The sequence below is a fragment of the Sphaeramia orbicularis genome, chromosome 1 (genome assembly GCF_902148855.1).
Source record: "Sphaeramia orbicularis chromosome 1, fSphaOr1.1, whole genome shotgun sequence".
NCBI lineage: Eukaryota > Metazoa > Chordata > Actinopteri > Kurtiformes > Apogonidae > Sphaeramia > Sphaeramia orbicularis.
The window spans coordinates 26,262,479-26,274,528 of record NC_043957.1 but is presented as its reverse complement, the minus strand read 5'-3'; the positions used below and the strand labels follow the sequence as shown (position 1 = coordinate 26,274,528).

The window sequence follows — 12,050 nt, the reverse complement described above, 5'->3', positions numbered from 1 at the left end:
GTGGTCCCTGAAAGCAAATGAGTTCAAGACTCCTGGTTTTAAGTCATCCCATGTGACTGTAACCCAGAGCAGTGCTGCCCCAGTGTGGACAGAAGCGGTACTGTATCTGTCTCTTACTTTGGGCTTCAGGAGAGGTGACTACAGCCTGAACTGTCCTGAACTTCTCCAGCAGCAGTCGACTATGCTCTTCACTAAAACCCAGCTCCTATAATAATACAAAAGGACAACATAAGAAGCCTTCAAAATGCTCCGATGCACAACAGCTACAAGGACAACATGCAGTCCTAACAGATTATTTATCAATATTCCTTATTTAAAAAAAAAAAAAATGTAATGGTGAGTTTACAGGACACTGAGTGGGTGGAGCATTTATAGTTTTGAAATTATTTCTGTTTAGATGAAGGTAGATCCAGGTTCTCACCGTGAGTTGCAGGAGTTGGCAGGTAAAGCGTTTACTGGATGCTTCTTTACAGTTCGGATCCAGCTTCAACACCTGCTCCATGGCCTTTTCTGCCTCACTGTACCGCTGCATATAAGCATACATAGAAAGAGCAAAACCAAAACACATCAATATTTCATTAGTTCATTCAGAATTCAATAAAGTTAAAATAATTACAGAACTATGGCTTTAATTTCCAAGTGCCTAAAAAACAGTAATAATTATTGTTCTGCCTCTCTGCAGAGCAATCAATTTATGATATCTCCACCTCTAAAAGGGAATGAAACTGGTGAAAGTGTTGCATTTGTTGTATTTAAAATTTGCAAAAAAAATATGCTAAATTAATATAATAATAATAATAATAATAATAATAATAATAATAATAATAATAATAATTCCAATTATATTCCCTAATATTCCTTTTTGAATATAACTCTTTTTCTTTTTTGTGTATATTATTATTTTTTGCTTCCTTGTATTTTCATTTCTATGTTATGTTGCGCAAAGAAGTCATTTCGTAGTAATCAGGAAGACTGTACCATTTCCATATTCGAAATAAATAAAATAAATAAATGACTGAGTTGAAATTGAAATTAATGATTGATTTATGGCTTTTAATAATTTGCTCTTTCTCGTGTATTTCCTTTATTTTACTCAGACACAAGCCCATGTTTTCAATGCACGATGGATTTGCTTTGATCTCTTGGACATAAAGTGTTGACAAAAAAACAAAAAAACTTGTACCTTTAACCCCATCAGAGCACACCCCTTGCGGAAGTATCCCTTTGCCCATTCAGGAGCCAGTTGAATGGACCTCTGAGCATCGGTTAAGGCCCACTGGTACTGCTCCAGACACCAGTAGCAATAAGAACGATTCCCATAGAACCTGAGAGCAGCCAGAGCAGGAGGTTCAAAGTCTGCATGGTTTTTAACTGAAGGGATGATTATTGTTGGACACCAGTTCACCTGTGGTCCTTGGGGTGGCAGTGGATGGCCTCTGTGAACATATCCACAGCCCAGCTGTACTGGCCTCGCTCAAACATCTGAATGCCCTGCACTGAACAGCAAACACACACATACACAGCAGTAACACATACACACATACACAACAGTAACACATACACACAAACACAACGGTAACACATATACACCAGTAACACGTACACACACATACACAACAGGAACACATACACACATACACAACAGTAATGTATACACACACATACACAACAGTAGTACATACACACAAACACAACAGTAACACATTCACACACATACACAACAGTAACACATACACACATACACACAGTAAAACATACACACACATACACACATACACAACAGTGATGCATACACACATACACAACAGTAGCATATGCACACATACACAATGATAATGCATACACACACATACACAACAGTAACACATACATACACGGACAACGGAAAAACATACACACACGTACACAACAGCAACACATACACATATGCACAACGGTAACGCGTATACACATACACAACAGTAATGCATGCACACAGATACACAATGGTAAAGCATACACACAACAGTAACACAAACACACACATACACAACAGTAATGCATGCACACACAACAGTAACGCATACACACACACACAATGGTAGCACATACACACACATACACAACAGTAACACATACACACATACACAACAGTAACACGTACACACACAGTGTATGTTCAGTGTCAGCTTTTGAGGATTAAATGACAGAGTAGAAAGGAGATTCAGTAGATTCACCTGTCAGAGACTCTCCTCTCCTCTTCATTTCCTCTGTGCTCTCCACCTGCAGTCATGACATGCAGATTTATTAGTTGACTGTATATAGTGTTAGCTCAGTTCATTTATTATAATTTCATTGTTTCTGTAAACTCATGAAAAAGGGCTGGCCAGGGTGTGTGTACCTGGCTGCTACTGGATTCGTTCTCCTTGTTCTCTCTAGAAATCTGCAGTCCCCGTGTCTTCAGGCCTTTCAATCTGATGTGGCTGGCAGCGTTGGCAACAAATGCACTACTGACATCCCACTCTGGTTCCTGAAACGTCACACAGTGAAAGACAGTGTCAATTTAACTCTTAAAGACTTGAATTTAACTCTGTTTCATATAATATTTGGTCCCACTCAAAATTTGAGTAAAATTTACTCTATGGCCAAATTTTCAGAATTAATTCTACTCAATTCAGTGTCAAAATTAACAATGAAATGTGCAAAAAATATTTAACACTGTGGTGTTTTCACACTGTTGAGAGTAACATGATTACACTTTATAGAGCTATTTTTACTCCAAATTTAGTTATTAATATTAATTAATTAACATTGCAACAATGTAGAATTGCAGGAGTTCCCAAGGTGGGGGTCATGAGAGATCTTTCAGAATTTTCTCGAAGTGATTCTCTGGGTAGTAATGACAAATGATGTATTTTATTGTTACATAGGTGTGAATGTGAGAGTGATTGTTTGTCTCTATATGTCAGGCCTGTGATGAAATGGCAGCATGTCCAGGGTGTACCCCGTCTTTGCCCATATAGTAGCTGAGATAGTAGCTCCAGTGACCCCCATGACCCTAGTGAGGATAAAGTGGGTTCAGAAAATGAATGAATGAATGAATGAATGAATGAATGATTGTTACACCCACAAGGGAGAAAATTTGCTCTGCAGGTTTCAAATACTCCAGACTATTCTTTTACTTTGAAGGAGTATAAACCTCTCTGCTTGCAATACAATGATAGCTTCATGGCGACAATCAGGTTCAGTATTGTTCTGCCTACAGGTTTGACTAATGAATGAATGAATGAATATTTTTATTTCAGTTATGTACAAAACACATACATATTAAAAAAAACAAACAAAAAATTAACACAATTGTTAACTGAAAAAGGAAGAAGCTGAAGCCAGAGGCTTATTTCTGCTTCTCCTATTCCCATCCTTATTCCAACTCCAAACCTGAAGTTGCAGCAGATAAAACATTAACACAAATTATTCTACATTCGGTTTCTTAAGTCACTTTGAAACCATATTACTTTCACAGCCCCTGAGAATCTGACAAATTAAAGCTTTTTTGAAACTCGACAGCGAGCTACACAATTTCACTTCATCCTTCAATTTGTTCCATAATTTCACACCAATAACAGAAACATAGTGATATTTAACATTTGTTCTTACTTTACATGTTTCAAACACAAACATCCCTCTTAAATTATAATTCCCTTCTCTTAACATAAAAATTTAATGGTGTCACATTAGTAAAAAATTAACATAAAAAGGCCAATACACATTGTAAAACTGACATATTAACCTAAATAAACATAATACAAACCCCCCCTTCAACCCTTGCACATAAAATAGAACACAATGAGTAAAATGTCCAGTACCCAAAATGCAATGCAGCCGACTGGAACTAATCATCACTCAATAGAGTTGAACTTTACACTGCATCTGTGCAGAACTTTACCCTGACTTTTAACTCTACTGTTAGAGTTGATTTACTCTCCATAGAGCTAAAAATACTCCATCTAGGTTAAAATAGCTTGACTCTGAAATATTGACACAGCATTTTTTACTGTGCAGGTAGGCAAAACACAAAGACATGACTATCTATTTATTATTACTATTACTATTACTATTTATTACTATTTATTTCACTGTTTTTAATTGTACAGCTGTTTTTATATCTTTTTAATCTATTCTTGTATGTTATTCTTTACTTTCAGTTTTTCCCCTGTAAGTCGCTTTGGAAAAACATGTCTGCCAAATGCATAAATCTATATGTAAATCTAGTAGCGATGGGCAGATGAAGCTCTACTCTATTTGCTCTACTAGGTCATCTACTGGACAAACAATGTATAACAGGGAAAAATATCAGTTGAAATCAATTTAAAGTGTGTGGTATTTTGCAAAAAGCCTGTGAATGAAACTGTCAGCAAAATTAAGACGTATGCTATGCATGTATTATTATATTGTATCTATGTTGGTGAGCAACATTATTTGGATGAAAAATACTGGCATTATGGAAAATGGAAACGATTATTTACAGTGGTGTATGGGCAGTGAATATGCTTGCGTATGAGAGTGCTTGTTGGGAGAAATGAGATCAAAATGTTCCTACACTGGGGAAATCCTTCTCTTTCTTGCCGCCTCCATATCGATCACACAAATGTTGCTGATAGTCAACGCACATATCAGTCAGAATCCACAGAATGTGAGGGATCTCCATAACATTTCTTCGTCCCATTTATTTTACTGTTGTACTTTTCAGTTAGGGGATTCTGGCTGAATTTGTGGGTATGCCAAACTGAACCCACCTCCTCTGAGGTCCTGTGGGGCAGCTGGTGGTTTCCCTCGTTCTCTGTGGTCATCAGGTCAGGGTCAGGGATGCTTTTGTTCCTGGGACGAACTGTAATCCATTCCTCCTCCTCCTCCACTTTCAGTTCCTGTTCACTGTCACTCTCTGAAATTCCACTAGCCACTTCAGCTTCCTGTTAAAAGCAATAAGATGGTTTGGATTGGTAATTTCTGTCATGCTACTTTTTATTATACCTGAATGGAACAACTGTAACACAACAATATCCCCCTGGGACTAATAAACTATTCTGATTCTGCTTATTCTACTCTATTGTGAAAATATATTTGATAATTTCAAACCAGTTCATGGAAACATATATAGTCTGACATTTGAAATGATCAGCTGAGACAGCTGAGTTTTTGTTAAATACAACTAAACTGTATTTATTAAGTCCTATTAAGTGAGACTGACTAATATTACTGTAGCACCATACTAAACAAAATGTAAAAAATTATTCAGATCATAATTAAAATGCAGCACTTTAATTATTATCAATACAACATGAGGAGGAGGTTATTGAGGGGTGAAACTTTGGGTTAGAATATGGATATGAAGAAGGAAGCTTTAGAATGACTAATAAAAGGGCAAAAATTTTATAAAGACATTTATCAATAGCATACATATGAATATTTATATTTTAATATTAACCAAGTGTCCCAGTGAGCATATTATGCAGCCTTTGAACATGTTATAAAAGGTCATATTATTGTTCAGAATATGCATTGGGTCAGAATTCAAAAGTTGTTAATTTTTGCCTGATTATTAAAATTCTGACCCAGCCATTAAAATCAGCACATTGTAAACAATATATATTGACATAATTTAGCATTTAGTGTTTGACCTGGCATAAATAATAATAATGCATATTAACCAATGTTGCTGTTAATCATTGACATATACCAGGCCACAAAAAAAAACAAAAAAAAGTAATCAAATTTTTATGTAGTATATTGAAAAAAAAAAGTTTTTTGTATTTTTTGCATTAAAAAATATGGTTTGTTTACATTACAACCATAGCATTTAAAGGGTTATTGAGTATTTGGTATTTTTTTTATGGCTCTAGTTGATGAAATACAAAAAAAAATTTAAAAGCTGAAGACAAACTGTATGAAAAACATTTTGCTATTACTATGGCCATGCGCAGATTACACGCTTTTGCTGGTTAGAAGGACCTCTATAGATGGGATACCAGAGGGTTAAGCATTACCTCATAATTTCAACGGACAAGGTTATTCCTAAGTATAACATTTCCACTCATGTACATTAGAGTATGTATACAGAGGTGAGGATTCACTAGGTTTGTTCTTTAAAGTATATGAACTTTCTAACCTCACCTGCTCTGAGGCATCTCCCATCCTCTCCTCTCTCTCCTGGAGTTTCTTGCGTTCCTTCTGCCTCTGAAAGAAGAGCGTGGATATGATGGGATGGCACTGAGACACAACAGGTACAGGTGTAGAGGCAGGTTCTGAACCATGAAGGAGTGGGTAAAGCTATGGACACAAATGCATTTAACCACAATGTAATGTCCTAACAGATGATATGAGTAAATATGGGTGCAGCTGTAGGCAGGAAATGCAGAACATGTGTATGCATGTGGCTTAGAAAATGCATCATGAAGTAGAGAACATATGAGCTATGGCATAGATAATGGGTAGGTTTTTTTAGATTACAGGTTTATTTAGCTATTAGCAGATTTCCTCCAGTGCTAAAATAGAAACAAGGTTAACTGATAAATAAGGGGATGCTGATGTTTTTCTGTTGCACTACTGATGTGGTTGTAAAATGTTTGTGGTTCGAGTCACTTCTCAGAACAAACCATTAATCATACCCTTAATTTGGTGAAATCTGTCATGAGATGAAATATAGTAAAAAAAAAAAAAAAAAAAAAAAAAGGAAGAAAACATATGAGCCTTGAACTGTATCCTCATGCCAGTCAGATTAGATTTGTTTGTTTTTTTTTACTTACTTTCCTTTTGGCTCTCCTCCTCCTGGTTCTTCGTCTTGTTTTCTCCTCATCATCCAAACCTTCCTCATCACTCAGCATGGACTGTTCCAAACATGCACATGCAAACAACAACAAAAAGCAATGAAATGAAAATGTTATTATGTAGCGGTTTTTAGGCACTGTGATGACCAGGTTGTCAAAGGGGAAACTGGAGGTTATTTTAAATGAACATAAATCCAGTCGTGTTTCAATATCGACTGGTCATGCTGTTTATGTGTTTATGTACTTCCTGTACCTGTGATGACTTTGGCACTTTATTTCCATCTTTGGGGCCAGGAGCTCCATCCTGACCCTCCATTGCATCCTCCTCTCCTGGTCCATCTAAAAAGAGACACAAAGACAAACCTATAGTTCAGAACCATTTGGTTGCCATGATGACATTACATGGATGGTCCATCTACACCAGGGTGGCCAACCTGTGGGTCCAGGGCCACATTTGACTTGGCCCTTTTCAAGTGGCTCCATGTGGCTTTGTCTAAAAACATATGGAAATGAATAGCCCTTATTTTTACACATTTTGCTCTTATTGTCACAATCATAAAGTCATTCTGATGTTATACAGCTGCAAAAATGTAGAGTACATTCTACATGACTCAAAAAATAGAAATAGCAATATTTATTTCATGACACTGAAGGTATTCATCTGTATTCTCTAGGGGTGTAATGGAACAGTAAAATTTTGGTTCAGAAACGTTTTCGGCACAGGGGTCTTCAGTTCGATACATTTTCGAAATGTTTTCGGTACAGTTAAGGAGATCAATTTCATAAAAAAAAAAAAAAACTTTAAATATAACCAATCTTCACGAAACAATGCCGGTACACCACTCTTGTTTTGTTGACTTGTCTCTCTCTGTTTGCTTTTATCCCTGTTGATTATTACCCAAGGTAATAACATTATAATTTCTTTGTTAGGTTTTCTGTTGTTCCCAGATGTAACTATTTTTACAACTATTTTTCTTGTTCTCTCAGTTATATTACAAATGAGGGCATCACTTCAACATATTCTGAGATTAAATAAATGTTTTATATAAATGATAGACTGATGTATGGTAGCATTTGCTGCTAATTTGTCACATTCCATCTGTTCTTTGGATGATTCATCTTTTTCTCATCCAATGACATAATTACAACTAAAACTAAGAACATTTCTTTATGTATTCTTTAATCCTTCATTTTTCTGATTTTCACTGATATATTAGAAGTCATTTTTGTGTGCAACTGTTTAAAAGAAGGTTTTCTTGATCATTTTGATAGTGATAATCCCCAAAGATCAAACAGCAACTATAAAAATGTTTTCAAACAGCTGAATATCCATCTGATCAATCAGGACATGGTGGTTAGTGATTTGTCAGACTTTTTGACAGCATGTAGAGATATGACCTGAGAAGTAGAAGAAGGAACATTTTTTGGATGAATGTTTACGTGGCTCCTAGCGGGAGTATGTGGCAGAGGGAGGGAGAGGGGGAGGGCCGCCTTTCATTCATACCACACCAGAAATACCCGACGGCCTCCACACACAGTTCACAGAGGAGGGAGCCGTCCGGAAATACACAAATATTTCACTCTCTCTGCGTGTATAGATTTACAGCTGAACCAGTTTGAGCCTCTGAGATGTCTAAGAATTTCACTTGCCTTTACTAGTATCATCCATTAGGTAAAATTCAATGGCACTGATGAGCCTCTATTTAAGGAAGACCATCTAGGAAAACTCTATTTTAATATCCTGTGTGCAAACAGGTTAAAAAACAGCCAGGAAACCTTGTGCTACCTGATCTGAACTCTGATGTTTTGTCTTTCAGTTGGTCCTAAACGTGGCTGAGGAGGAAAGCACATAATTCTGACATTCCCTTGTGATGTTCTTCTTTGATTTGTCTTTAAACAGATATGCAGAGTTGATCCTATGAGTATTACACATGAGGTGCAGACAGTACTATCAAAGCCAGACGCTCAATTCTATGTGAGCAAACTGTGAGTGATGCAGGTGACGTAAACAAACAGCAGAGCCAATGAAGACATGTCAAGTACCAGGAAATATGAGAACTCTGAGAGAGGATAAATAAACACAAAATCTATCTACAAACCACACAGTAATTTCAAAACTATCATTTCACCTTGTTAATACTGAGGATCATGGCTAAAATGTTGTGTTTATTCTATCTGAGGTCTTCTCTTTTAATTTCTTTCTTTATTATTTTAATTTTATATTTGCTGTATACACTGAGACCTGGGGAATTGTGTTTTGTTCAATCATGCCACATGATTTTCAACGACAATAAAGCTGAGTCTAAGTCTTAAATCTTTGACCAGTGTCAACACAATAATCACAGACTATATTTGTGCTGCAGAAAAATAAGACGTGTTTATAGTCAACAAAGTGCACCCGGTTTTCATCAGACAGCCTGCACTGCTTCTACAAGAGGCTGTTGATATTCTCACGGCAACAGAATAAGTCAGTCAGGAAACTTTTTCAGGTTAGTTTAGTCAAAAATGATGATAAAGCAGCTCTTTTCCATGTAATTTCTTATCTTATCAGCCAGCCGCTGCCTCACAACTTGCTGTTCTCACAAGGTATTTTCAGCCTCCAGGCCTGGGATGTCACTGCCAGCCAAGACGTTCCTGGAATGTGACCATGTCTTTACTGTAGCTGGCTTACATTGAGTATTCGATGTATTTATAGACATATTGTGACCTAGAAGCGTCTGAATCCAAGTTGATGATAAAATAGAAAGATTCTGATTCAGAGTGTGTTTAGAGTGCAGGCTCAGGCCAACATTTTTCCTCCCCAAACTCAGTTGAAATGCAAGGAGAGACAACTCTGTCCAGGAATAGACCATCCAGTAGAAACTTCTGGAATGAGCAGAAACTGAATCTGTTTGGCATTAAGAGCTACAGTAGCACCTGACCCAAAGGCAGGAGAAGACCGAAATAACCCAAGGAGAACGATGCAGGATGATGTTTGATGTAAAATCGATATAAACCCAGCTGCTCCACCACTTCTACTTTAAGTATGATCAGTGTGTAGCGTTCCTGCTCTGACAGCGGAAGGAAGCCAGGGTTAATGTGGATGGAACATGTGCAGACTCTCATGTAACATCAGGATATAAACAGCTCTGGGACTCACCACCAGTCCAGACTGAACACACCTGCTGGTGATGGATGAAAGGGTCAGATTATTCATGTAATAATTGTTGGCAAAATAATAACGAGCGCAGTGAGATACTGTCAGAATGTTATCATGGTTTCTATCCATCTATCTATAAGTGTAAATAAAGTGTGATGCAAAAATCTCCAACCCACGTGTTTTTTTAAATACTGTAATAGTATTAACAATAGAGGCTGGGGCCAAGTGCAAGGACACATTAAAATGTTCTGAATTTAACATCTGTATGCAACATTTCCTCCACAGGAATTTATTCGGAATTTTATCTGACAAGGTCCAATGTAACATGTTACATAAACAACTGCTGTTGTAATTTAATGTATGTTCTGACTTAAAGAAACCTATGAAGCATTTTCATATAATTTAGTGAGTTCTTACTGGTTTTCACTCAACTCTTCTTCAGCATATTTACTTGGCAGATTAAACACCATGAAAAATACAACAACAACAACAATGCCCAGGTTACCACATGCAGGACAAAGTGATTTGCGTGTCAGTTCAGGTGTAACATCTAAACAGATCTGTAGTTTGAAAACTGTATCAGACCAAATAGCAGTGACCTGTGGGGTCCCCCAGGGGTCCATCTGGGACCCCTCTTGTTCAATCTTTACATGTTGCCCCTGGGTCAGTTAATACACAGTAATAAACTACCACAACTATGCAGAGGGCACTCAGATTTACACCTCGCTGACAGCAGGTGAACATGGGCCCATGGACTCACTCTGACTGACTCCAACAGATCACTGTGTGGATGCAAAACAACTTTCTACAACTAAACTACCACTCACTACTACAACTCTAAAACTCAGACCAGACTGAAGTCATTGTCTTTGGCCCACAAAAACCCAGAGAAAGTGTCAGCAGTCATTTTGAATCTCTTACTTTAAAAGCTAATAATCAGGTTAGAAATCTAGGGGTAATAATGGATTCAGACCTAAACTTTAACAGCCACATTAAATCAATAACATCATCAGCCTTTTACCATCTCAAAAACACTGCTAGAATCAAAGGTTTACCATCTAAACCAGACTTAGAGAGGCTTATCCATGCATTTATCTCTAGCAGGTCAGAATACTGTAACAGCCTTCTCACTGGACTCTCTAAACCAGTTGTTGCTCAGGTCTGACTAGAACCAGGAAGTACAACCATATTAGTCCTGTGCTCAGGTCTCTGCACTGGCTTCCTGTGGCTCAGAGAATAGACTTTTAAACAGCTCTGCTCATGTATAAGTCTCTCCATGGTCTAGCACCAAAGTATACCTCTGACATGTTAGGGACTGGTCTTTTCCTGGTGCCCAGAGTCAGGAATAAACAGGGTGAAGCTGCGTTTCAGTTCTATGCAGCTAAACTGTGGAACAGTCTTCCTGATGATGTGAGACAAGCCTCTACTGTGACAATGTTTAAGTCCAGGCTGAAAACAGCTCTGTTCAACTTTGCATAAAAAAACTGAAAGGGTTCTATCTGCACTCTTCTCTTTTACTTTATTTTAATTGATTCTTATTTATGTTTTATTGATTATGTTTTAATTGCAATTGTGTGTTTTTAACTTGTCTCTTTTCCATTTTTGTAAACCATTGTGAATTGCCCTGTGTATGAACTGTGCTGTACAAATAAATCTGCCTTGCCTAGTTTTAACAAATTTTAACAAAGCAATGCATTGTGTCTGACATTACTATAAAAGGAGGGAAAAACGTCATGAAAGAACTCAGTGTAACTAACCATGTGTTACCGTTTGATATGAAAACCGCCTGTGGAGAGGCTTGGACCTCCAGCCGGCCTTGACAGACTGGCCTTGACAGCTTCCTCCTCCTCTTAACACACCCGATACAGACTATGTGCTGACGTCACTTCACTGCTGGAATTCACCCACTCATTTGGATTTTAGCAGCAGTGGCAAAACAAGCAGCAACGTGACCAGTAGGCTAGTAGTGGAAACTGCAGAACATTATCTACATAAATGAAAGGCAGTTCAACTCAACAGTCACTCCGTTTACATGACCATAAAAATCATAACTGTTAGTAATCAGACAATTGTAATAATCAGATATGATGTGTTTACACGGACTTCAA

General features: G+C 37.3%; 1 protein-coding gene across 1 annotated transcript in view; it reads right to left on the bottom strand.

The window, feature by feature from the left end:
- LOC115418821 (uncharacterized) overlaps positions 1 to 12,050 on the bottom strand; it is a 32,202-nt gene that overhangs the window by 4,130 nt on the left and 16,022 nt on the right. The window contains exons 2-11 of the mRNA XM_030133314.1: positions 7,057 to 7,142; positions 6,783 to 6,863; positions 6,151 to 6,213; positions 4,776 to 4,949; positions 2,381 to 2,509; positions 2,217 to 2,262; positions 1,406 to 1,496; positions 1,184 to 1,325; positions 422 to 526; positions 118 to 205 (exon numbers count right to left, since the gene is read on the bottom strand). Coding sequence (XP_029989174.1) covers positions 118 to 205; positions 422 to 526; positions 1,184 to 1,325; positions 1,406 to 1,496; positions 2,217 to 2,262; positions 2,381 to 2,509; positions 4,776 to 4,949; positions 6,151 to 6,213; positions 6,783 to 6,863; positions 7,057 to 7,142 — 1,005 coding nt within the window. The remainder of the gene's footprint in view (positions 1 to 117; positions 206 to 421; positions 527 to 1,183; positions 1,326 to 1,405; positions 1,497 to 2,216; positions 2,263 to 2,380; positions 2,510 to 4,775; positions 4,950 to 6,150; positions 6,214 to 6,782; positions 6,864 to 7,056; positions 7,143 to 12,050) is intronic.